This window comes from Sciurus carolinensis, chromosome 4, assembly GCF_902686445.1.
Source record: "Sciurus carolinensis chromosome 4, mSciCar1.2, whole genome shotgun sequence".
In the NCBI taxonomy this organism is placed as follows: Eukaryota; Metazoa; Chordata; class Mammalia; order Rodentia; family Sciuridae; genus Sciurus; species Sciurus carolinensis.
Window position 1 is genome coordinate 3387743 of NC_062216.1, and position 27957 is coordinate 3415699.

Here is a 27957-nt window from a genome sequence, read left to right on the forward strand (position 1 = left end):
GTACTAGTGAAAACCCAAATATTGGAATCATAATCATAAAGCACTCTTCTTGGTATTTTATAAAAGTGAAATTAAAAGAAAATTCAAAAATATTTAAAACTGTACTAATCACAAAATACAACTAAATAACTACAAACTGGAACATAGATAATATAGAATTTAGAGATAAATTTATATGTTTAACTACCTAATATTAAAATATGACAGAAGTAAGTAAGTAACCTTACATTCCACTTCAATTGCAAGAACAAGGAGAGCAGAATAAAGCCAAAAATAAGTCATGGGGATGGGGATAAAAATGAGAAGAAATGAATGAAATTAAAACAAAAATAATTGGGAAAATAAAGCAACATTTGGTCTTTGAATAATCAAGAAAACTGACAAACTCTTGGCTTGAAAGAGAAAAAATGGAAGACTACCAATCAGCAATATCAGAAAAAAAAAAAAAAAAAAAAACAATTGTTAGCACTGAGTCTAGAGATCCAAAGAGGAAGACTTTCTATTAGTAACTCTATAGCAACAGGTTTGAAAATAGAGATTACATGGGTAATTAACTTGAAAAATAGTATTTCCCAAAATTGACACCAGAAGAAATAGAAAGTGTACACAGTCCTAAATCTGTACAACATATTTAATCCATTTTCAAGGATTCCCCAAAGAAAACATCAGGCACAGGTTTTCTCCTAAGGAATGATGCCCAATCATACAGCCCTTTCTTGAAATGGGGAAAACTTCTACTCATTTGTTCTGTTGTGTTTTTTTAAATACCTCTATTTTAACAAAACCTGTAAAAGCTTATCAAAAATGGAAATTAAAGACCAAATTATAAACACAAGAATTTTTCAAGAAATGTATTGTCAAACACCATAATACATTTAAAAAGTAATGACCAAGTAGACTTTATTCTAGAGTGCACGGTTGAATCAACATTAAAAATACAACTACTCTGTGTAACTGCACATACTAGTAGAAAAAAAGAAGAAATACCAACATTGCAGTTGATGTTGAAAGAACATTTGACAAAACAAAAGATTTATTCATAATAAAATTCTCAGCAAACCTCTAACCTTAACAGACATAAAGGATCTACATCAAAATGTTCAGTCGATTCACATATGTCAGGAGATGGAGACTCTATCAGTAATTTTAAGACAAAAAAAGTAGTACTAAAATAATTAGAATGATGGTAGAGTGAAACAGACATTATTTCCTCATGTACATGCATGACTGCCTGACGCATGTGATCCTGCAATATGTATAATCAGAAAAATGAGAGATTATACTCCATTTACATATGATCTATCAAAATGTATGAATGCATTCTACTGTCATGTACAACTAATTGGAACAAATAAAATAAAATAAATTTTAAAAAATAGTTAGAAGAGGATTGACTACAAAGAGGGAGAGTTTCAACAGTACAGGAATCCCAGAGATAAGGTCTTCCTGCCTGAGATTGAGAACCAGTTGGGAAGGCGCCACTCGTGGGCAATGGAAAGGCCCGCCGAGACTCACACTCCTACTTGGAACTGTCAGGCACCAAGGCCGGCCAGTGTCTGGGAGACCCTCTAGCAGGCTGCACTCCAGGTACCCACAGCCCTTCACAGATGATTGTCTCAGGATGCTCTACCTGAAGCTGATGGCACACACCTCGGAAGCAGAAAAAAGAGTCCCCCATCCTGCTGTGTGCACACAGTGCCACCCAACAAGGCCTGACACAGTGCCAACTGGATAGCAAGGCAGATCTGCAAGTTACCACCCCAATGCCCCCTTAAATGAATCTGAAAGAAATGACCTGCAACATATATTTCAGTCAAAGAACTTATATCCTGAATATGTAGAGAACTCATAACTCAGAAGTAAAAATTCCTACTGAAAATTGGGAAAAGGTTTTAACAGGTGCTTCACAAAGGAAGGTATCTGGATGACTGAGAGCACATGAAAGTGCTAACATGATCCGTCAGCAGGGACGTGCACACTAAAGTCACAGTAAGATCTCGCTCCTCTAGTCACATCTGCAATGGCTGACACAGGAGACTTGGGGTGCGTACTGGACATGGAGCAGCTGCGTTTGTGGTAAGGGCTGGAATGTGAAGCGGTACGACCCCATTGCAAAACAGTGGCTACCGCTTCAGAAGTTCAACGGACCACCTGGACTTTCCATTGCAGGCCTACACAGTGGCCGAGGAGGAATTAAAATGGTTGTCCCTACAGAGACTTCTACACAGATGACCATAGGATCTCTGTTCTAATAGCTAAAAACTGGGAAAACAGCAACAATTTTTCATCATTCAGTAAACCAGAAGTGGCATATCCATATAGTGGATTTTACTGGATAAATAGAATATACCGTTTCACATAAAGCAACATGAATATAATCCATAATCATTATTCTGAATGAAGAGAGTTAAGACAAAAAGAATATATATATAATTTGATTTAGATAAAATTCTAGAAAATGCAAATTAATCCATAGTGACAGAAAACAGATCAGTGGTTGCCTGGCAACAAAGGGAAGAAAGAATGAGTTTGAAGGGCACAAAGGAAATTGTTGTGGGTGATGAGATTATCTGTCATCTTGATTGTGCAGATGTTTCATGGTTGTATGTAGAAACTCACCAAATTTAAATTTTTCAATACATATACTTTATTGTTTATTAACTATATTTTAAAATAGGAAACTTTGTAATTCAGAGATTAATTTGCTAACCTAGTTTTAAAAATTATCTTGTAATATTTGTGTAAAGAAATCTAAGATGCATCCTATGTAAGTTGGATTATTTATATACCAGAGTTCTCATGCAGGAAAATTAAATAGTAGATTTGCAGGAAAATCTTGGCAAATTGACTCCTGATAATTGCATGAACATTCGTCCTGTGAAGAGGGCAACAGTGAGCACGTCCACCACTGGTGCCTGGCACCAGCCAGCACAGCACGGGGTCACAGCAAAGGGTAAACTCTCTTACAGAAGAACCCCTGAGGTCTCACCCAGTCTCTCAATTTTCAACATGAAGTAACTGAACCCTAGAGAGACTCGAGCTCTTTGGGGGCCAGGAGTTTTTTGGATGCCTCTTCTGATGGCTCTGGAATTACCACCATGTGGAGTCGTCACGGCTGCAATGGCTGATTGACCTCCTGGAGCGGAGGCTGCAGGCTGCTGCTCCCCAGATGTGTTTCCCTTGGCCAGCACTGGATTTTAAAAGGAGGGGCTTTCTCCCTGCTGGCAAGGGGACCGGAGCCCCGCTGCCCCTGACCCAGGCTCAGGGAAGGCAATTCTCCAGCCTGCTGCAATCCCCTTCGCTCCCCTCTCACACTCGGTCTGTTCACTAGCCGGCCAGCTCTCTTGGCCTGACTGCCAGGAGCATTCAGGATCCTGACACTGGCCCAGACGGGAAGGGACCAAGACCCCTCCGTCCAGAGCTCACCTACCTCAGCCCTTCAGGTGACTCCACTGCGGTCAGGGGTGTGGAGCCATGACTGACATGTGGCCAGAGCAGGTAGCAGACAGGGTAAATTAACGACCTGGAAGGGAGGGTTTGCTGTCCGCACAGCACTCGTCACTCAGCACCTAGCTTACACTATTTATAACAGGCGAAATCGGGAAGGCAGGCAGGTTCATTCTGAAAGAGGACTTTAAGATGAATGGATCAAAATAGGATGCCGCTAGTGAGAAGAAATTGAAGATCTGCGCGGGGCAGGGGAGCTGGGGGTAAGGAAATCACCGAAGGAAAGGAAATCCTCCCGCTGACCCCGTCCCTAATGTCTACTGCCTAAGTAGCACCTCCCAAACACCCTGCGGGAAGCCAGCTAGCCTTCTGCTGTGGCCGTTTCCTAGACTCCCCTCTGCTTTTCAGCTGTGCCCTTTTTAGTGTCAAGTGAAAAGCGTCTCTCCACCTGGGCTTTTGATCTGCCATCCTGAATGGAAATGTGTCATACAACATGCTATTGAAGAAAAGATGATGGGGCCACTAACACAGAGTTTGCAGTGAAACTTGCCAGTCGGTGCTCATCTATTTCAAAAGGCATGGATGATATTATATCCTAAACCATGGGATCCATGCATTATAGTACAACTTTAAAAGTCTCATAAGTAACAGGCAAAGGTCCAAGGTAGAACTCACATAATCCTTTCAAGAGAACTATGTAAGTAGCATCACCGCAGTTGAAAGCACTCAGCTCTTTGGTGGTGTCTTTGATTTTAATGAGCATAGTGCAATAATAGTAAATACTCTCAGCGACTCCACCACCATAGCTCCTTCCCACCCACACCCTCACCAGTCAAAGGTAGATTCTTCCCAACTCTATTCCAAAAAAAATAAACAACTAAAATACTACATGTACCAAGGACAAAAGTAATCTCATAAAACTTGCTGCACAGACATATGAAGTTCAGGTACCATTTAACCTCAGCTTGAAGACAGGGTGACGAACACATCTGTTACAGGCTCAGTAACTGCTTTGGTGGATGTGAGGTGTCCCCCAAAGCACCTGTTAACTGAACATACTCAGAGGTGACATGATTGGATTGTGAGAGCTTATAACCTATCGGTCCATCCTAGTTTGAATCGACAGGTAGCACGTGGCTTCAGAAGGTGCTTCACTGGGGGCGGCCCTGGAAGGGTGCATCTTCCCTGTTGTGTCTGTCTGTCTGTCTGTCTGTCTGTCTCTCTCTCTCTCTCTCTCTCTCTCCCCATCTGGTGCCATATTCACAGATGCTTTCCTCTGCCATGATGTTCTGCCTCATCTTGGGCCCAGAGTTATGGAGTCACCCATCTATGGACTGAGATGTCTGAAGCCATGAGCTCCAAACAAACTTTCCCTCTTCTAAGGGGTCCTGGCCACAGTGATGCAAAGCTGACTAAAACAGAACCTTTTGATGGAGTGATTGTGGACCTGTAAGTGCTACTACAAGCAGAAAAAAACACCACAGAGAATCCGTGTACAGACTGCGAGAAACTGAGAAGTCATCTCCTTCTGAGAGACATTTTTAGAAGATTTCAGGAGGCCAAGGTTTTCTTTAGCTCAATTTTCTTCTTTTAGCTGAGAGGTGACAGGTCATGTGAAACATTTCACGTTATTATTTCTGCTTACTCTCTGATTCTCCCTCTCAAATGGAACAAACACCCTATTCATGGAGGAACAGTTTCCTTGAAGTTAGGAGTCAGCCACACAATTTCTTTTTAATACTAGTGATTTCTAAAGGCAAAGGGAACAGATACTGGCTGTAACTACATGGAGGTAAGTCGTAGTCAAACAGTCGTAACCCTGTATCTTCCATTTGAGAGTTCAGTGTGAGATCAATACTGTCTTTGAGCTTGGGAAGTTGGGCTGAAAATAAGGCCCAGAGAGAAAGTCATCGTCTGATCCCAAGGTGGCTGTAAGAAAGAGGCCGACAGGACTCAGGCATGGACCCAGGAGATCTGACAGCATCCAGGTAAGGGCCCAGGAGATCCCACAGCGGCCAGGTAAGGGCGGGGGTCACAGACCAGTGCCGAGGGTGGATACCCAGCTTCCCATGAGAGCCCTCCCTACCGAGCACCCTTCAGGTCAGTGCTGTCTGAAGAGAAGATCTGAAGCATTTTTCACTGATGCCTCCCACCCAGAACTGGGGGCAGACGTCTGAATTCTGCTCGAGTTAGGACTTGAGGTCTTAAGAGTTAAGCCAGGAGAAATGGAAGCCAGGAGAAGCCCAAGCCACCTGGTGCCCTTTTTATGATTTCCAGCATATTTCAGACACAAAGTGCATCCTATTTCTACCCAAAGGGAAAGGAAGTTGTATTTACTAGGGAAAAGTAAATTGTTTCGTGTGCTAAATAATATCACATTCCTTTTTCATTTTGTGAATTAAAAGTAGATAATTAACATTTTGTATATGGCATTCACCACTTTAAAATTATTTTGTAAGGTATCTAATATATTTATTTTATTAAAATTCATTTGTTACTCCATTCTTAATGCTAAGCTACTGTAGGACATAAAAGGACAGATGAATCTGCAATTTGCTTTGCCATCCAAGCATTATAAACCAAGGAGGGAAGAAGGGTAAATCTCAAACCCAAAAAATAACTATTCAGCTTCAAATTTGGTCTTCCACATAAATCTATGAAATGCTAAGAAAAATCTTGTAAATTCTAGGAACATGTTTATTTGCAACTACTTTCTATTAACATGGATAGTTCCCCAAAATAAGCCATCTTAAAAGTTTTCCCACATCTACCACCATGACGAATAAATGTTACTGAATTTTTGACATTTTATGTTCCTTTTCCCAGAAAACAAGGACTAAAATTATGATAGAAATGAAGATTTTATTCCCTTTGGAGAGAAATCGTACAAATGATTCTTGAAGGAATGTGGCCATGTGGAGCACCGTGGAACTCCGACTCCTGGGCTTTCAGGATATGAGTCTGCCTCTCATCCCAGGTCCCTCATTAGCCCAGCATCCCTCAGATCTGCCGGCTGCCACACCTCTCCTGAGAGATGAAATCAACCCCAGTGGAGACAGATAAACAGGAGAGAGGGATTTACAGACTGGTAAAGAGAACTGACTACAAGAATTTCACAGGCAGAAAACATATACCAAAAATAAAATTCATCCCTCTTTCACCTTTGACCTGCAAGGAACACAGAAATAGCCCACACTCTCTAGGTTAAGGCAACTCTGTGCTTTGATTGAAATTGCTTTGGCCGGCACAAGGCACTGGGAAACCCAAGGGCTGTGCAGAAGCCCTTCCCTGAGTTTCCCACCAACCTGCGGAAGTTGCTACAGTGTTAGGGTTCCCTGAAGGTCAGGAATCCCAGAGCCCACCAGTTCCTAGACCCCCTGAGTGGTGTTGTATTGTGAGTAATTACCCAACATTTATTTAGGAAGAAGAAAAGCTTGAGAGGAGTTGGACAATCTGACACGGTGTTTACTCTCAAGTGCAAAATGTACCAGAAGCATCTTTTAACGTAAGCAAAAAAATATTTCCCTCATTGATTTAAAGGTATATTGTATTACATGGATATCCTATTTAACTAATCTCTTTATATAGATACATAGATATGATAACATACAAAAGATTATATAATGGATTCTTTTATATTGAGAAAAATTTCCAAATTTCTATTAGAATAGTAGCAATTTAATATTATATGTAAAGGGTTATAAGGGTATTTGCCATTATCCTCAAAAACTCTGAATTATCAAAATTTTGCCATTCAGAATAGTGAGCTACTAAATTACATTGATGTTTTCACTTGCCTTTTATACACCTGTTACCATGAATTTATTTTATTTGAAGTCCTTATTCATATTTTCACTTGTTTTTTAATTGAATGGCTTTCTTCATTATCTTATAGTTCTAAAAGTATATACTTTAAGGATACCAGCCCTTTGACTTTCAAATCTATTATAGGTACTTTTTAATCAATCTACCATTTGTCTATTAGGATTTAAATTTGGGGAGAAGAATATTTTCATTCACTTTATGATTTCAAAATTGCCTTACCTAAAAAAAAAAAAAACACACAAATTTGTTTTTAATATTTTTTACTTTCATATTAGTGTTTTAATTGATGATCTAACATGTGCTTTGCTATACACAGTAAAGATTTACAGTTTTATAAATCTGTGTCTTCCTCCAGGTCATATGATCAACTCCACAAATTACCTTTTTCTGCTAAAAGCTGAGAAGGGCTGCAAACTCTTTGGCCATCTCCTCTTCTTCCACTGTTCAAAAAAATCCAAATGCCTTTCTGGAGGTCTGTATTTTTACAAGGGCAATTTCTTGGAGGGGCAACTATTTGAATAGTTTCCTTATGTGTCTATTTAGGAAGTCTTGAAGGGCTGCTCGCTCCTCTGGATACGCTCCTCTGGATACGGCTTTGCCACTTCACAATAGCCAAGGTCTGGAATGAGTCACAGACCTTTGGCCACAGCAGAGGCGCCCTAGTCCAAAGTCAAGCATGCTGAAACTGCTCACGGCAGATTAGATTCTTACTGTCTCCTCTATTATTTGTCTCCAGGATTTTTCCAGTCACTTGCAGTTTAATCTTCTTTCTTAATAAATAGGAATTTTGCAAACACAGACATATATGCAGTTGTTCTCAACCAAGGCTGCATATTAAAATCACACAGGGTGGGGAGAATCATGTGCCCCATGTCGAGGCCCCAGTTCATGCTGGGATTTCTGATTCAATTGACCTGGTCCTCACCACCAACTGCAAACAGCTAAATGAAAAGCAAAGCAAAACTACACCAATAGTTATTCAGCTTATCTACAAACTGCTAATTTAAAGTTTACATTAACCAAATAAATTTGGAAGACATATGGGAGACATTTTTTTTTTTTTGTAATCATCCCAAAATATGTAGAAGAGTGAGCAAATCATAACTATGGGAATGTTCTAGATCTATGTAAGAGATCAGCCCCTCCACTGTTTCCCTTCGGGGTCCTCACTGAGCTGTAATAACCTGATTAATCAGGTTTGCAAGCACTGATTGGACTACTGGGCCCTGATGTCCAAGTGCCTGGCGGCTAAGGCCTCCTCTCTGGGTGGAGCACAGCCTCCGCTCCCTCCCTCTGCCTGTCCCCACGCCCCTCATCCTTGGACCTCCCTCACCCTTGGACCTCCCTCACCCTGCGTGGGTCGAACAAGCCAAAGGCCTGCTTTTCTAGAAGCTCCACCCCATGAGCACCAGAGCCCTCACTGGGGATTAGTCACTGTAAAGTAGTCTGGTACTTTGGTTTACAGGTGACCCCTGGTGCACACACGGCTGCCTCAGGACTCATGGAGTCAGGGAGGACAGGAAGGAAGGATCATGGCGGCACTGGGTCTCTTGTCTAATATGATTGTGACGCAGCTGAAACCCTTTTGCGGCCCTTAAAAGTCTGTCAGTTCAGAGCATCACCAGACAGAGTCAATATTCTGCAGGTTTCTTAATAAATGCTTACGGCATTCCAACACGTTACTGCGGTTTTGGAAAACTGGGGGAAACACTGGGATATGTAAACAACAGGTGTTCATGATTTCCTGACTTCATGTTCCTGTTACTTTCTTCTCTAACCTCTTCATTATCACCCCTGCAGAAAATTAGGGGTGATCTTGTAAAGAGAGGATGAGAAATCCGAGATGACTGCCCACGCTCTTGTCCTAGGCCTGGTATTCTAGCACAATCATGCACTACTATACGTTGGCTTCCCACCTTGCCTTGTTTAATTTCCCTTCATGGGTTCACTTTTATTCACGTTTTGAGTTCCTAATGGGTTTTATTTTCGACCTTCATGATTATAAAGTTACCACAGTTGGAAATTGATGTCAATTTCAATTATTCTCTGATTTGGGACGAATGAATTCCACTTTGAATTCAGGAAGCACGAGCTGGATGTCAGTCACTCAGCACAGTCACCCTGGGCCCAGCCGCACTCACAGGGAGGCGGCCGTGAGCGGCAGGACAGGAGCAGGACATGACCCTCAGGTCTACTGCCCACACCTGCCACTCCAGGAGAAGGCTCGCCCAGGCCGCCTCTCCAAGCCTCAGCCGGCGTGCCTGTGTTCTACCTGACGTCCTGGGACACAGAGGGGCACAGGTCCCAGAGAGGCAGTTCAAGGGAGCACAGGCTGGCTTCCGGGAACTCCCAGGGAGTCCAGAGAAAAGGAAGGGGTTTTGGTGAAAGCTTTGGTTTTTAACTTGGGTACCCAGGGAAGATTTCCTGAGGTAAATATAATATGGACTGGGTTTTGAAAGACAAACCTCCTTTAGATGGGCAGAGGGACGGGTGCAGCAGCAGAGATAAGAGTCCTATTGCCTCACAAGGTCCGGTCAAGGAGAAGCCCATAGATCCATCAACCGAACGCGGAACTCGCGTGGGGATCAGCAGGGAGCCCTGGCCAGGGTGCCTGCGTCACATGCTGTGCTCCTGGACCATTGGCCATGTCGACCAGGAGCGTGCGTGTGGCAGTGCCAACCAGGGGTAGCAGGCAGCCAGCGCTTGGGCGTCACAGGGGTGATGCTGGGGCAGACTGGCACTGCTCTGGTGCCCTGGGCACCTCTCCACCAATGAGAGGTTTAAACAGGCCATGGCGAATGGAGAGATGCCGAAAATAAGAACTGCAGGACTTGGCGACCTGTGACCTGGAGACTGAGGCGCCAGAGCTGGTGCCACCTCAAGAAGCTCAGCTGTCCCACCATCCCCGGTGCTCGGACTGCGGGCCACGCTGAGCTCCTCGGCCAGGCACCCAGGAGCAGCTGGACTTCTAACTGATTGCATCTTTCCTCTCGTTCTCCCAAGGTAGGTTTCCCTTCGGCTCTCCAGGTCTGCATATTAAAATGTCTCTGTCTACAGTCTAGATTATCCACACGCTATCTACATATTTACTGAGAAGACGCAGGTTATTCTGCTTCGTGGTTATGCTTGTATTAAAGACATAATCCAAGATAATACCAGAGTTATACATGTCATTTTTTGATCTTAAAGATCTCTTTATATATAGTGAATAATATATTTCTGACTAATGTCCAAATTAAAATATAATCGTGAAGAATTCTCAACTACAAATTCCATGTTTTGCTTGTTGGGGATTAAATCCACATTTTTATTCACAAACTATCTCTCATTGTGGATAAACAGGACAAATGTCTTCATAATGAGATGCTCAAGTTGTGTAATAAGACATTATTTCTCAGTCAGAGCAGGTTCTGAGCTACGAGCAGCAGCCACAGTGAAAGGACAGTCCTTGGCAGCCTTTAATAACCGTTTCTGGGCAGCTCTGTGTCCTAAGATCCATTGTCCCTCACGAACTTGCTCTTCTTTGAATTCCAGAGCTGCTTTAAGTAGTGTCAGTCAATTGTGTTTGAGAAATAAACAATGGCTCCAGATATAACGGGGAGACAGATAACATCAGTGAGTACTCCCCTCTCTGATTAATTAGGATTTGATGCCACTCATAGCCACTCTGCCTATCAGCCCCGATGCTGAACGTTGACAGGAAAACACTTTCTTCTGGGTTTTCCCTGACAATACAAACTTTCCTGTTTCACCTTGTTATTGGTTCAGATTTTTACATTACTAAAGACCCATCTCACTAAGCCGCCATTGGAGGAATTATGGCCTTTGGTACAGTTTTTCTTTTTTTTTTTTTTTGTGGTGCTGGGGATCGAACCCAGGGCCTTGTGCTTGCAAGGCAAGCACTCTACTGGTACAGTTTTTCTATCATACAATACCTAGAACAGCTCCCCATAGACTTACTGCATACCCATAGAATGGTGCTTCAAACAGGCAGGTCAAGGTGGAGACAGGCGGAGACCGTGCAATCAGCACCAAGTAGAAAGAAGACTCCGCACTTCAAGAACCGAGCACAAATACACCCTGCGGTCTCTGTCCCTGAATGACTCCAGGAAGCCCGTATCTCTTCCAAGAGAATGACCTATCTCTCTTCCTGACTAAAAGTATCTAAGAAGGTAGGAGGACCACAGAGACCGACATCTGTCTCAACAACTATGAGAATTCCCAGACACAAACATCAACTTGTACATTAAACTCAAAATAAAATACCATGAGCATAAATATTTCCAGTGTTGATCCTATTAAAATAGTGGATAGACCAGAAAGCTGTGTTCTAAGATTTATGCTCCTTAACATAAAATGATCTTAACATCACATTAAGAACATGAAAGCATAACAGATTGTTGAAAATGGTTGCAAGGCAAGTAGTCAATCGAATTAACATATGAGACAGGTGTTCCTACCTGAAAGAATTACAGAAAAAGGAAATATTAAGAGAAAGAAAATGGAAGTATTATTGAGCACATGTTTACAACAGTGTTTAGATGGAAAGAGAAAGAACTAGTTTTAACACATGATGTCAAAGAACTAGATTTAACACATATGTGATGGTAACTGAATAAACTGAACTTCCTAATTCTTTTCGCTGTTGTCATTGTTTTGCTTTGTCACAACTATGGTCTTTGTTATAATTCTTTTTGCCTTTATAAAACATTGCTATTCCCTGGGAGTGTCAACACTTGTAACTGAAGACAAATAAAAAAGCAATGTTTGGAAGAGCAGGAGTGTTGAGAGGAACTCTTATATCACATGAGCAATCATCATACAATAGATACTTTGTTCAAACATCCAGCATGGGGACCACAGATGCTATTTAAAAAGAAAGAAAATTTACTTACCTGGTTCAGAAAAGAGTCAGCTATTGCACAATATGCAACAGAAATGGAAATAAACGTATGGAAAGAAAACAGATATGGTAGATGACCCAGAAAACAATAGAAGATATTTTGTATTTGAAAATGCATAATGAAAATGCCAATCAAATATATTTGGAAATGTATTAATAATATATTTTATATTTAATATAGTTATATATTGTATAGTGATATAAATGCATTAACTAAATATACAAATAGAAGTGTGTTTTTGAAATTAGTGATTTTTTTCACTTCACAAATTCATGAATAGGATATGTTTTTGTGTGTGTGTTCCTACTGGCCTTAATGTGAATTTTACATTAAATTTATGCAAAGCAATTTCTGCTGCCTTCTATCAATTTTTCTATAAACTAACAGATACTGAACATAATCTCTAAGTAATGTAGAACTTTATAAGCAGAATGTAAAGACCTGGTTTGCCATAAATGTATATATTTAAATATGTTCATCAATTTTGTTTAGAAAATCTTATTTTTTGAAAGGGATAGTCCTCTTTCCATTGCCAAATTAAAAAAAAAATCTTGTACAGGTACTTTTTTTTGTTTATTTCTTTCTTCATGGTAAAGATCATAGATCAAAGGACAAAACCAATGATGAACAGAATATACTATGATTGTCTAAACCCAATGGCCTCCAGAGAATTTGGCATACCTGAATGTTCTTACTCCACCCACCTCCTAGGTCTTCCTCCTGAATGTATTCTCTAACAACATAAAGGTTCCTTTTGTTGTTATCTGAATTGCACTCCCTCATTTATCTTTTTGACTTTTCCCTAAATTCACAGTTGCTTAAAAACAATGGTGTATTAAAACTTCACTTAAATTACCTTGACAACACTGTTCTGCAGAGCTAGAACAAGGAGGTATCTATAAAGGAAGTCAAGGATTGCTTCAATAGGAAGTTTAAGTATGGGAAAGGTGCACAATTTGACACAAACCTATAACCTTTAGTTTTTCTTTATAGTAGCTTGATTTGTTCTGATGATGAGATTCAAACATGAATTCCAATTGTATTTCAGAACCCGGGCACTTGAACATTTTTCTACCTTGCCCATAGTAAGAAGAGCGGGCACTTTACCTGACTTTCAGGTTCCCCTGCTGCGGCTGTCCATCATAAACCGAGAGAATGTCAAAATCCTCTTCCAGGGCGAAGGTGTGGAAGGACAGCTGTATCCTGTTGCGCTCCCCTGTGATAATGATCCAGGTGCAGTTGGCGTAGTTGGGATAGCCATGGGGGAAGCCAGGGCTCTCGATGGTGCCATTGGGTCCCTGGACCAAGCCTCCGCAATTCTGACCTGGGAAACAAAGCACAAAAACTGTATTGGTTTGGCCATCTTTCATCCGATTTTGCAATTCTTTAACTACTTTTGGTCAATTTTATACTGACGTATTGCATAATTCTCATGCAAGATTATCGAGTGATAAGCTGCATCAGTGTTCTGCAGTTCTGAAGCAGGGGGAGAGTCTCAGCAACCAGGATGAAAAGGCAGGGAACTCTGCTACTGAGACAGAAATGTCACTTCCAAATAAACTTTTTCCATAGGGTCTCCAATACGGGAGGAAGAAATTTGGTGCTAATTATCTGCACAGGTATTTGCTGCAAGCATTAAGTCCATACCGTCCTTGTTGGGGGAAACTGCATTGCACATAAAATAAACACTATTAAAATGTATACATACACACACACAGGTATCACTGTTGCTGAATGACTTCCATGTGTCATAATATGAACAGGTTGCAGTGTCATACAATGCAGAAGAATATAAGCCATGGGGAGCTTATCTGGGTAGTTTCTCAGTCATCCCACACTCTGCTTGACCTCCCACTCGTCTGCCTGTGGGGCAAACGAGGATATTCTTGGTGTGTAAGTTCCTTGAGATGCAGAGAGAGTGAGGAGCAGTGGTGTAGGGCTGAGCTTTGGAAGCACGAGGAACTGACTCCCTTCAGCCTCTGCTTCCCAGGATTGTGTGAGCAACTCTGCGATTCAGCTCCACGGGTGATGACCAGATTTCAGGAGTAATCCTCTATGGAACAGGTCCTTGAGTGACAATAGGCTCAGGCTTCCTGCCAGGATGTTCAGCTCGAAGGACAGGTCCTGGGAGACGAGGGCAACCATATGACCTTTCAATCTCCTTCCAATCCTGGACTAACAGATCCCTCCCCTCCCAGATGCACCTCTTCATTTCTTCCTGCCACCTCATCCTTTATCCTCTGCCTTTGCTCAACGATTCCGGGCCAAGTCCATCTCCCTGCCCTCTCAGGTGACCACTGCCCTAGAGGAGCCCTCAGGACCAGGCTAATTCCTTGCCTGAGTGTAGTTTTTTCTCTTCAGTTTCCTCCAACAGCCAGCCGTGGTGGTTATGCACCCGGGATGAGGCACCTCAATGACAAAGAGCAGGCACTGAGATCAGAACACAGACTATTCACAATGCCCTAGCGGCACTTTGTTTCTATTGTAAATATCACCAGCATAGGAAGACAGATTTACTCCTCTCAAATCATTCCCGTGTTTAATTGGTTTGAAGTAAGCTATTAAGTAGCTCCTGGAAACTCTTTGGGGTCTTTCCTTCCATCTCCATCTGGCCATTTCCTACCAATGTGTTTGAAACAAATTTAAATATTTAGACACTAGAAAATTCTAAGAAAATTTGCAAGGGACTTGGATGTACTCAGATTATTGCATGCAGTGCAAGTCCTTGAACACAAGTATTATCCCAGCCTTTACTGTTGAACTGCAAACAGAAAAAATTCTTTCCAAATGCATTTTGCACTTAGAAAAATGCTTTGCAATAGTAGGTCTTAGTGAGCTCAAATCGTTCACAGTAATATTATCAAATGCTTGGGGGAGTTTGCTAAATCTTAATAAAAAAGATTTAATGAAAGGGATTTATGAGTTTAAAACCAAAGAACTAATAAGAAGCCCATTTTCCACTAAATTTAAATCTAACAATAACACTGTAACAAGTAGATATTAAAGCTGTGGGGTTTTGAAAGGTCTTTAAAGAAAATAGCTTTTCTGGTTTATCTAGCAATTCTTCCTTCACAGTAAATCAAAAAAAGTGAAGACTTGATTATAAATTGGAGAAAAGAAAAATTCAAGGAAAAACGTCAACTGGAAAGGAGTTACTATTATAGACCCATCATTTTGAGCTAGATTATCAGAAATTAAGACTTCTCCCAGGAACAGCATTAGGATGCGTTTAGGGTGCCAGTTAGGACAGTGCATTTTGAAGAATGAGTCATGTTTGATCAGAACCTACTTTTCCAGGAGCCCAGTTAGAACCTTCAGGAGCTGCTCAAAAGTTCTTAGCAGGCTAACCCTCAGCCTTGGCCTTACTTTCTCATCAACTATGAGGTTCTTAAAGTTTCTATGCCTAAAATAGGTTCTGATTCACTTGATTTCGACCAAGACAATCTTGTAAAAGAACAGAATAGAAGCTCTTATGCTGCTTATTATGCTCTGATTGTAACGCTACAGTAGCTAAAATAGGGTTTGAATGGTGCCAGCCAAGATGAATTGCCAGTGGAACCAAAGAGAAAGTCCAAAACCCACCCAGCTACAGAAGCCAGATTTATGACAAAGCTACACACTGCCTAGAAAGGGAAAGAGCTTCTCAACCCATGGTCCTGAGACAACTGGATTTCCAAATGGGAAAAATGAACTCTGATTCTCATCTCACAGTATATACAAAGACCAATCCCCAATTAACTGTGTACCTCAACATAAAATACAAAATGAAAATGCTTTCAGAATATATCAAATAAAATATATTTTTCACAGCTTCGTGCAAACCTTTCTTAAATTGAGCACATAAAGGAATGATCATAAGAGCAATGATTTAGCAGGAAATCCAAGAAAAGAGAAGATGTTGGCAATACACACATTTGAAGATGCCATATACATAAAGCAATTGATAAATCTGGCACATTAGCAAGAATAAGGCAATGGCATAGAAGAAACACATAGGCAGCTAAAGATGCCAAATCAGAGAGGGACGTTTCTCATGTTGGAAAGAGACAAGTGCCTCATGAAGCAGGACCTCTGAGATCTGCTCTGCCCTTGCCAGGTCCTCCCTGGCTCAGGGCACATCCTGGAGGTAGGAGGAAATAGGGTTTTCTACAAAATGTAAAAATTAGCAACCTCCTTGACCTTTCTTAGTGGAAGTAAACAGTCCCACCCTGCTTCACTCCAAGCAGATTTTGTTCCTTTAGAGAAGCAACTACTTGCTCTCAAGTTAGTCAATACGTGGCTTATGTAAAGTATCACACTTTTTATTAGAATAACTATAAATGACAGGAGCTACATTAAAATCATGTCTAAACAACATTACTACAATAGTATTAACTAAAGACGCTCAGGGTAAATGGCATTAGCCTTGCACCCAAACTAATGTGGAATTGAAGAATACTCCTTAATAATAATAGTAGCTTTGAAACCGGGGGTTGTAGCACTGATATTATCTATATAACGTCCATGGTTCCTAACGCACACATAAAAAATAATGGCCAATAACGTTTGGAATTACATGAGTCTCCAAACGGATAATTCCAAGATGGAAAGCCGTGAGAACGGGTGAGCACTCCTCGGTTTATTTTCTTCACTGATGCCACAATTTAATTCAGGTATTATGCTAATATATAGTCTGAAGAAAGACTGATTCAGCAGAATCAAGGGTTGTAGCTAACATCATAAAGCATCCGTGAGCGCAGGCCGACTCTGCGACATCTGTGCAACCCTTCGGTCCACGTGCTATTCAAACAAAGGAAGGCGGGGGCTCCGCACAGGCCCCCAGCCGCGCCACCCTGGGCTCCGCTCAAGCGCTGTGAGCTGTGTTCCCCGCCTGCCCCGGAGGGTGCCCAGGGTTCTGGAGGTCGTCCCCTCCTGGTGAGGGCCACGCGTCCCTACAGGCTGCCAGCTCAGGGGTCAGCTCTGGGGCAGGTGGCCACAGACCTCTCCCTGACCCTGTCCTGGGCCCTGGGAAGTCCAGTCGCAGGAGACCAGACGTGGACCCAGTCCTTCGAGAAACCCGGAGGGCAGCGGGGAGGGCCGTAAAGCTAGAACTCAGGATAGGCAATTAGTGTAGACCAGGGAACCGGGCTGAATGGAGGAAATGGAGGCCATGGGAGTCTGGGAAGGTAGAGGCCGCGCCTGGGAGAAATGGCTTGTCAGTGTCCCCAGAGCCCTTTGATCACCAAGCCTACCTGCCCATACTACCCCTCGGGGCTTCTGCACTCCAGGGCAGATCCCAGCCTTTTATGTTCATGGAGCTGAGGGTGAAACCCCAGGAGGTGTCCTGCACCCTAGCGGTGGAATTCACCAGACCTAAAGCTCCAGACACGCTGTGGCACCCGCATCTCCTCCAGCAGCGAGCGCGGAGCGGTTCTCCAGCACCCGCCCACAGACGGCGGAAACTTGACCTAGATAACCCGTTACCCCTGGGGTCTCTGGTGCAGAACCCCACAACACCCCGCCCCAGAAACGCAAGGTGTCCCACGGAACGGTGCTACCCCACTGTGTGCCAGGAGACCGAGCTGAGATCTGTTGCCACCCACCAGCATGTCTCCCACACAGACTGGCAGCTGAGAGAGGAACACAGAGGTGTGGACTTATTAACCCGGCCCTCCACCCAAGGTTACAAACCCCAAAACAACCAGCAGAGATGAACAGCCATTCCCGTCAACAGTTTTGACCACGTCCGCAGGAATAAGCCCTTTATTCCTCAGCAAGATTTTACATTTTTTATATTTTATTCTATTTTTGTTTTTTCTTTCCTCACTTTTTTCTTCTTATATTTGAATCTATTCATTGTTTTTTAAAAATCTTTAACTTTAAAAAATTTTCAAACATCATTTCATTGTATTATAGTGGGTAACTGACCCAGACCTGGATATAAAGTAATCTAAGGATGTTGTTGGTAAGAATTAGTGACCAATGCTGAGAATCCTTGAGATAGAAGAGAACATGGAGATACAAGCTAAATGTATTATGAAAATTTTCAGTGAGATAGTCATAGAAAACTTTCCCCATACCAGAAATGAAATAGACCTTCATATATAGGAGGCATACAGGACCCCATAGAGACCAATCCAGAAGAGACGTTCTCCAAGACACATCACAACCAAATTGCCTAAAAAGAAAATGGGGGAAAAGTATTAAAAGCTACAAAACAATGAGGCTAATCAATGAAGTTCACTTCTTACTTCCCAACTCAGACCTGAAAAGCAAGGAGGGTCTGAAATAAGATATTCCAAACTCTAAAGGAAAACAATTACCATCCAAGATTGCTATCCAGCAAAGTTCTCCTTCATATTCTGTGCAGAAATAAAATCAATCCATGACAAGGCTAAACTATAAGAATTCTGACAACAAAAGCCAGCACTACAAATAACTTCCCAAAGATAAACTACACAGAGAAACCCAAAAACATATCCAATAACTCCAAAATAGATAAAGATACATAGAAGAATAATCATCTAAATGAGAATCAAGACAGAATTAAACACAACATAAAATTAAAATGGCAATAAACCATGAACATAACTCTGAACATAAATGGTCTCAACTCCCCAATTAAAGGTCATAGATCAACAGAATGAATAAAAAAAAAATCCAACTATATGCTATCTACAAGAGACTCATAATGCTGTCTACAAGAGACTCATAGACAAGGACACCCACAGACTGAAGGTAAAATAATGGAAAAAGTTATTCCATGTAAATGGAATCTATAAACAAGCTGGATTAGCTATTTTTCATATTCTACAAATTTGATTTTATATATGCCCCAAATTCAGCATGCCCAATTACATTAAAAATACTTCTTGACATTAAATCCCAGCTAGACCCCAATATAATAATATTGGGTGATTTTAACACACTCCTATTACCAATAGACCAGTCATAAAGCATAAAAATCAATAAAGATATATCCAATATAAATAATTCCATAAATCAAATGAACCTAATAGATAATAGAAATATTTCACCCCAAAACAACTGAATTTACATTTTTACCAGCCGTTTGTGGAATCTTTTCCAAATAGACCATATTATAGGTCACAGTGTAAGACTCAGCAAATTAAAAAAAAAAATCTTAGATATAATCCCATGCTTCCTATCAGATAATAGTGGAAAGAAACTAGAAATCAACAAGAAAAATAATAGAAACCCCATAAACATATGAAGAATAAATAGTATTCTTTTAAATGAAGGTTTGATCACAGAAAAAAATGAAGACTTTCTTAGAAACAAATGAAAACAATGATACAACACATTGAAATCTCTGGGACTATATGAAATCAGTTCTATGAGGAAAATTTATGCATTGAGAACCTACATTAAAAAAATAGGGACTGGGGATATAGCTCAGTTGGTTGAGTGCTTGCCTTGTAAGCACAAGGCCCTGGGTTCAATCCCCAGCACCACAAAAAAAAAAAAAAAAAAACTAGAGAGATATCAAATAAATAAGCTTATGCTCCACCTCAAGGCCTTAGATTAAGGAGTACAAACTATCCCCAAGTCAACAGAAGACAGGGAATAATAAAAAATCAGAGTTGAAATTGAGAATAAAAAAGTGATACACAGGATCAATGCAACAAATGGTTGGTTGTTTGAAAAAAATACGTAAGATGGTTAAACCCCTAGCCAAACTAACGAAAAGAAAGAGAGGGAAGACATAAATTAACAAAGCTAGAGATAAACAAGAAGAAATCACTAGACACCTCTGAAATTCAGAGTATCATTGACTATTTGAAAATGTATACTATAAAATCTAGAAGACATGGACCAATTTCTAGACACATACAACATACCCAAACTGAATCATGAAGATATAGAAACCCTACATAGACCAATACCACAGAATGAAATTAAACAGCAAATAAAACCCTTCTAAGAAAGAAAAGCCCAGGACCAATGGACTCTCATCTGAGTTTTACCAGACCTTTAAAGAAGAGCTAACTAGTCTTCATCCGATTGTTCCATGAGATTGAAAGAGAAGGAACACTACCAAATACATTGTATGAAACCAGTGGATCCCTGATACAAAAACTAGACAAAGCATATAAGAAAGAAAACTACAGACTAATCCTCCTGATAACAAAAAATTCTTAATAAAATATTGCCAAACTGCATTTAAAAACACACCAAGAAGATAATATACCACAATCAAGTGGGTTTAATCCCATGTATGCAAGGTTCATTCAATATACACAAATTAGTATATGTAATTTATTTACATCTATTGGTATACATAGATATAAATAGAATCTAGCTAAAATAGAAATAAGAACGAGAATCATATGATCATCTCAAAAGATGTAGAAAAGACTTTGATAAAATAGAGGACCCATTTTTTACTAAAAATGCTGGAGAAACTAGGGATAGAAGGCACTCATCTCTACATTATAAAGGCTGTATACGACAAACCCAAGGCCAACATCACAGAGAATAGAGACAAATTGAAAACATGAAAGCATTTCCACCAAAATCAGGAACAAGACAAGGATGTGCACTCTCACCACTTCTATTCAATATAGTTATTTTTTTAATTCTTTATTTTTATTTTTACAGACCGCATTTGATTCACTGTACACAAATGGGGTAAAACTTTTCATGTCTATGGTTGTACACAATGTAGAGTCACACCATTCATATACGTGTACACAGGGTGATACTGTCTGTCTCATTCCACTATCTCTCCATCCCCCACCCTCCCACCCCATTTTCCTCTACACCTTCCAAAGTTCCTTCATTCTCCTCTCCCACCCCCACCACTCCCCTTTGTTATGTATTGTCATCTACTTATCAGAGAAAACATTCAACCTTTGGTTTTTTGGGCTTGGCCTATTTTACTTAGCATGATATTTTCCAACTTTATCCATTTACCAGCAAATATCATAATTTTATTCTTTTTTATGGCTGAGTAATACCCCATTGTGTTTATATACCACAGTTTCTTTGTCCATTTGTCAATTGAAGGACATCTTGGATGGTTCCACAATCTAGCTATTGTGAATTGAGCTGCTACGAACGTTGATGTGGCTGTATCTCTGTAGTATGCTGATTTTAAGTCCTTTGCGTATAAACTGAGGAGTGGGATAGCTGGGTCAAATGGTGGGTCCATTCCAAGTTTTCTGAGGAATCATCCCCTTTGCAAAATTCTCCAACAACAACAACAGATGCCTTGGAACTAATCTAACCAAAGAAGTGAATGATCTTTAGAATAAAAACTATGGAACACTGAAGAAATAAATTGAAGAAGACCTCAGAAGATGGAAGCCCTTCCATGCTACCAGACAGGCAGAATTAATCTTGTCAAAATGGCCATACAACCTAAGGTGCTACACAAATTAAACGCGATCCCCATCAAAACACCAATGACCTTCTTCATGAAACTGGAAGAAACAATTATTAAATTCATTTGGAGGTTAAGAGAACCAGATAATCAAAGCAGCCTGAATACGAAAGGTGATGGAGGAGGCCTCACGTCATTTCATCTGAAACCGTACTACAGAGCCGTAGTGGCAAAACGGCATAGTGCTGGCGTCAAAGCAGACGCGAAGACCAGTGGAACAGAACAGGAGATGCAGCAAAAGTCCACATACCTGGAACTACCAGATACTTAATTAAGGCGCCAAAAATATGTGTTGGAGAAAAGACAGTCTTTAGCAAATACTGCTGTGAAAACTGAAGAATGAAATTAAATCCCTGTCACCCTGCACAAGAGTCAAATCAAAGTGGGTCGAAGACTTAGGAATTGGACCCCAAACTTCACAATCACTAGAAGAAAACACAGGGTCAACCCTCCATCATGAAGGTGCTGACACCAAGCTCCTCAACACGACCCCTAAAGCCCAAGAAATAAAACCAAGAATCAATAAGTATGACACCATTAAACTAGAAAAGCTTCTGTACAGTAAAAGAAGCAATTAAGAGCATGAAAAGAGAGCCTATGGAATGGGAGAACATCTCTGCCAGCCACTCATCTGACAGAGAGTGAGTGTGCAGAATGCACAAGGAACTCAAAAATTTTAATGCAAAAAAAAAAAAAACCCAATCAATAAATAGACAAAAGATCTAAACAAATTTCTCAAAAGAAGAAACACAAGTGGCAAAAAAAAAAATATGCAAAAAGGTTAGCATCTCTAGTGATCAGGGAAATACAAATCACAACGACACGAAGATTCTATCTCACTGAAGCCAGAAAGGCAATTTTCAAGAATACAAATGATAATAGAAGATGGCTAGGATATGGGAGAAAAGGTACACTGATACATTGTTGGTGGGTCTGAAAATTAATAGAACCACTATGGAAAGAAGTGTGGAGGTTACTCAAAAACCCAGGAATGCACCCACCATATAGCCCAACTATCCCAAGCCTCAGTATTTATCTAATATAACCAAAAGAGGCATTCGATAGAGATGTAACAAGTGCAATATTCATAGCAGCAAAATTCACAATAGCCTGATTAGGAATCCACCGAGATGCCTGTCAATAGATGAACGGATCTGAAAACGTACATAGACACAATGGAGTTTTACTCAGCCACAAAGAAGAATGAAATAATGGCATTTGCCAGCAAATGGACAAAATGGAGAAAATCATGCTAAGTGGAATTAGCCAGACTCAGAGTATCAAGGGTCAAATATTTTGTATCATATGTGGAAGCTAGAGCAAAATAAGGGAAAGTCGGCAGTGGGGGAGGGTCAGGTATCCCAAAGGTCTGGGGAAGATCCGTGGAGGAGCAGAAGAATGAGAAGAGGGAAGGAAGGGAAGGAAGACACAGAACCAGAAGATTGGCAGATGGGAGGTGAGAGAAAAGGGAGGAGGTAGGAGATACAGGGGAGCGGATGGGATTGAAATAAATCCCTCATATGTATGGTTGTGTCAAAAGGAACCCAACTACTATATATAAATGTAATACTCTAATTTTTAAAAAAAATGAGATATTCGTCTGAAATATTAGAAGAAGTCAAGCAGATTATCTTAACTACAGACTTTTAAATGCAACAAACACAATCATATTTTTACATGTTGCTCCACATGAACCTCTTGTACCTTTTTGGAAGTTATATTTCCTCAGGCACCAAAATATTCTGTGGTGTTTGAGGAATGTTTTTAATATTTTAGTTGAAATTGATTTGTTTATTTTACAAAGATGAAAACTTCAATTATCACTGAAAAAAAAAAAAAGAATAATGGCCTTCTTTCTATCAGTACCAATGCTGGAAGCTATCTTGCTATCCGACACTAATACCAATGTGAAAAGAGACGACGTGTGTGTTGTGTAATGTGTGTGCACAGGTACCCTTGCTCCTCCACTGACACTCATGTTTGGTCTCATATGATACACATACGTGAACACCAACATTGCACGTACACCAGAAACCACAGACGCAGGGACACACACCGGATATTGTACAGATAAGTTTTTGCTGCTATAATCAAAACATTTGAATACAAGCCATGATTTAAAGAAACTGGTATGTAAACCTTGTTGTACTTAAATGAAACCATGAAACACTGGTTCTTAGACAGTGGACAAACGGTTAGGCACAGGGGGCTCTGCAGCATGGTTTGTGCAGGTTTCTACCAGACACCGAGGTCCTCAGTCCACAGTTAAAATGCAGAGCGCTAACTGCAATCACTTGGACTCTTCCTTATCATCCTTCACCCTCGTCCTAGCTGACCATCACAGCTGTCCCACGTCTTAATGGCATGGATGTAGAAATGCAGGCAGACATGAAGTGAGCTGCCCAAGTCTCCCAGAGGAGACGCAGGGCCTTTTGACACCAAAGCACAGCTGCATTGCTGCGGACGGTCGCCCTGGGAAGTGCCGTGCATTACATATATCAAGTGTGTTTTCCAAATCCTGAATGCACAGCGTAAGGAGCAGCTTAAACCACAAAGCAAAACAGCCGCCAACCCCAGACTGTTGGGGCCCTACTCTAATGTCAGCTTTTCTGTAAAATTAATTGGCGTCCATTGCAGGAAAGTAAAGCCTGCAGTATCTTAGCAGATCACTTCAGGGACCCACAAGGGAACCCAAGTCCATGAACGCTCAAGTCCTCCTGTAGACCAGCAGGGTATTTGCATAGAACATCATCCTGTATGCTCTGCGTTCTCTCTACCTCTAATACCTAACACATTGCAAATGCTATGTAAATAGTGGTTTGACTGTAATCTTCAAGGAATAATGATGAGAAAAAATGTCTGCCCATGTTCAGTACAGATGCAAATTTCCCCAAGTGCTTTCTATCCATGGTTGAGTGAAGCTAGCAATGTGCCCAAGGACACGGATGAGGGATGTTCCATCAAGTAGCATTCAGAACCTGGAGTCACTCAAGTCCTAGGACCAAAGATAGCTCCCGATGTCATCTTACTGGGCCCTAACATACACCTCTGCACTGGCCTAGTGCCTGGTGTGTCACAGGGCTGTTTGATCTTGGAGGATGTATTTGCCAATGCTACGAACTAAGCAGTAGCCCGAGAGCTGGAGCTGGGCGGGGGGCGGGTCTCTTGCTTCAGGATGACCTAGTGTGCCTGGGGCACACCATGCTCTTTCTCTTGAGGAGGACAAGCTGGCCAATTCCTGGGAAGAACCCCTGGGCCCTGGTGGGTCAGAATTTGATGATAGTAAGACAGTACCACCATCTTTGACTCCCCCAAACACATTCCAGTGGAGGGGGCTCCTTGCCATGGAAAGATTCTCTACTTTGAACGTTAGTCTTGAAAACACTCAGCAGAGAAAGTAGCACTGTGCCCACGTCATAGATGCACCAACCTCTCTGCTCTGAATGTTCCCCACATTTGATCTGTTGCTCTCCTGGGTTTTGGTCTTTGGTTTGTATGCTGTGTAGTAATACATACCTTTCATTTCCTAGAATAGGTGTTTGCTAGGATGATTCATCTGTGATTCATCCTGACTCATTACAAGCATTTGATGAATGGAAGTATGCATAAGATAGGCTCCTGGATTCCACCTGTGGCTGTATTGTCGGGTTTCCAATTATGTGCCTAGTGGCCCATTCTTAGAGAGTGGTGGACGCATTATTTAAAAACATGTGCTAAGCACTTGGAATGTGCTATCTCATTTAAGTCTTGTACAGCCTTTGTGTTTGGGGAGAGCTCAGCCCGTGCTTTGCTAGCTGTGGGAGTCTTTATTCAGGTAATGAACTGTGGTAAGAGACTGCCTATTCTGCAGGTGAAGAAGGCCCTGCAGGAAGCGGTACCCATGCTGGATCCCACCAACGAGGAAACACATCTCGTGGAATGTCGGGGTTTCCGGGCCCCCCAGCCTTGGGCACGGTCAAGATGGCGCCTGGTGCTGAGCCAAAAGCGGCCAGCTATACAGTAAACAACCAGCGAATTCCAATGATTGGCTAGTTAACGATGTGATTAGAGCATGCCCCCCTCGTGTACCTATTCTATGCCTGCAGCTGTCCGCGCGTTTACCTCGTGTGCTCTCCCCTGATTGGTTGAAGTGTATATAAGCTTGGTGGGTGGGGGAGTAAAGAAGCAGCTGGGAGTAAGAAAGAAGCTGAGAGTAAGAAGAAGCTGAAGCTGAGAGTAGAAAGAAGCTGAGAGTAAAAGAAGCTGAGAGTAGGAGTAGAAGCGAGGAAGAAGAGTGCGAGCGAAGCAGGCGTGAGCCGAGCGGGAGAAGCGGAGCGGCCGAAGCAGGCGAGAGTTAAGCAGAGGGAAAGAGAGCGAGAGAAAGAAAAGAGAGAAGGGGATAGAAAAGAGGGAAAGAAAGGAAGACTGTGCACAATAAACTTCCAAAGCTTCAGACGTTTGTCGTGTCTCTCTCTGCAGGCAGAGGGAACGCGATAGTGGAATATGACAGGACAGCCACACTGGAAGGGCTGGGAGAAGAGAAGACTGCAGACATGGTCGTCCACAATGTGGGACCAGACACCATCTAACTGAGAGAACCCAAGCTATAGAAGCACCGGGACTTCAGAACAACAGCCTTTAGGACTTACATCCTGCCATCCCAAATTATCTCAGCATTTAGAACCTGAAGTCGCTGAAGCCCTAGGTCCAAAGATAATTCCTCACGTCATCTTACTGAGCTTATTTATTAAATAACACAATTCAAGGGGGAGAATCTACGACTGAAATACTTATTACTCCCAGTGGCCGTCTCCTCTCATGTCTTATATCCATTCAGTGAAAATCTTAATCAATGGTTTCCACATCTTATGTAAATCACTATGCAGGTGAAAATCTGGTTACCTTCTTTCAATCAGACCTTTGACCTCTGGAGTCTCCCGTTTTGACCGATGGTCATCAGGCTGAACTGCATACCTGTGGGCTTGCTGCAGACACCAGAACTGCCTCCAGTGAGAGAAGACAGTCTGCTCGGCTCCCTCGGGAGTTGTCTGTGTTCTTTAATGACTAAGGGATAGGGCAGACTAAGTGGCTCCAGAATTTCAAATATCAGAGATCTCAAATTTCAATAATGGCAGCGCACGCCTCCCTGATCAGATAAGTAGTGTTGGAGGGGTAAGCAAATCAAATGTGCATTAACCTCCGCATCGTCTTCTAGGCTTCACAGGCTGCGTCAGCCTCTGCATTACTTGGAAAACAATTAATTATAGAAGGACCATGACTTAAATTGCTCTTCCTAGGACTTTGATTAAGGGGTTTCAAAATTAAAGTCTTCAGGCGTTTTGCAGGAACAACATGAAAGAAATTGTAAAAACACCTTATTTCTCAACAAACCAAGGGCAGACTAATCTCTGCTATAGCTGAGAGCCTTAGGGTAGTTGGTTGAATTTTAATCCCAAGTATTTATGGGGAACAGTCACTACATGAGTGGAAAGAAAGTCATGAAGTTAGAGGCGCATGAACCTGAGTGACGACCAGGAACCTGGTGCTCCTTTTTGTGTCCTTTGCTTATTAACAGGCCTTTCAGGTGACCCTTACCCTGCAGATCAAACTTGAGTAACCAATTCCTGATGTTTGTCTTCACAACCACATGCAGGTTTGCTCTGCTTAGATTCTTTCCCTTCCTTGAAGTCACCAACCTTGTCCCTGCCTCAGGGCCTTTGCACATGCAAATCCAGTATCCTGGAATCCCTTCCCCAGATATTCCTATGTCTGAACCCATTCTCACGCATGCTGGGGGCAAGTCTCTTTTTCCCAACATTCACAGTTCCATGAGTGGCCCACCTCCGTCATCGCACACTGTGCTACACAGTGTTTCATTTTTGGGTAACGTTTGTCACTTTGTGAAATCATTGTCCACTTGTTTACTCATGGTGTATCTGTTCTGTAACTTCTCTGCAGACTTCCCCAGAGCAGGGTACTGCGTGCCCTGCTATTTCCCTGTTTCCCGCATAGTGTGTAGAACTCTGCCCAGGCATGGGAGCACACGCGTGGGGTGCTGCCGGTGCAGACTGAACCTGCATACACACTCCGTGGGAACACGGCAAAGCGTGGCCCTAACAGGAGTGTCACATGCACCGCCTCAGAGGGTGGGAATAAGGTGCTGCCGTGCTCGTTGCAAACAGAGGTGGCGTCTCAGGACACTGGCCATCAACAGCTCGATAGGCAGATTTGAAACGTCCCTGTTTTATGTGAAGCCCCAGTTTCTCCAACGTGCAGCGTCTGTGTCCACTCCCATCTCGGCCTTCTCAGGGCAGAATGGGCTCACAATCCAGGGCCAGGCCACAGCAATGAGTCAGACCTGGAGCTCAGTGGGGGTGAGGACAGTGAGGCTTCCTTTGCTATTTCACCCTGGGGAGC

The 27957-nt window shown here is 41.9% G+C and overlaps 1 protein-coding gene across 1 annotated transcript in view; it reads right to left on the bottom strand.

Moving 5' to 3' along the window:
* Positions 1-27957, bottom strand: part of Csmd1 (CUB and Sushi multiple domains 1) — a 1673782-nt gene that overhangs the window by 1341662 nt on the left and 304163 nt on the right. Inside the window, exon 2 of the mRNA XM_047550875.1 lies at positions 13284-13500. Within this exon, the coding sequence (XP_047406831.1) occupies positions 13284-13500 (217 nt within the window). The remainder of the gene's footprint in view (positions 1-13283; positions 13501-27957) is intronic.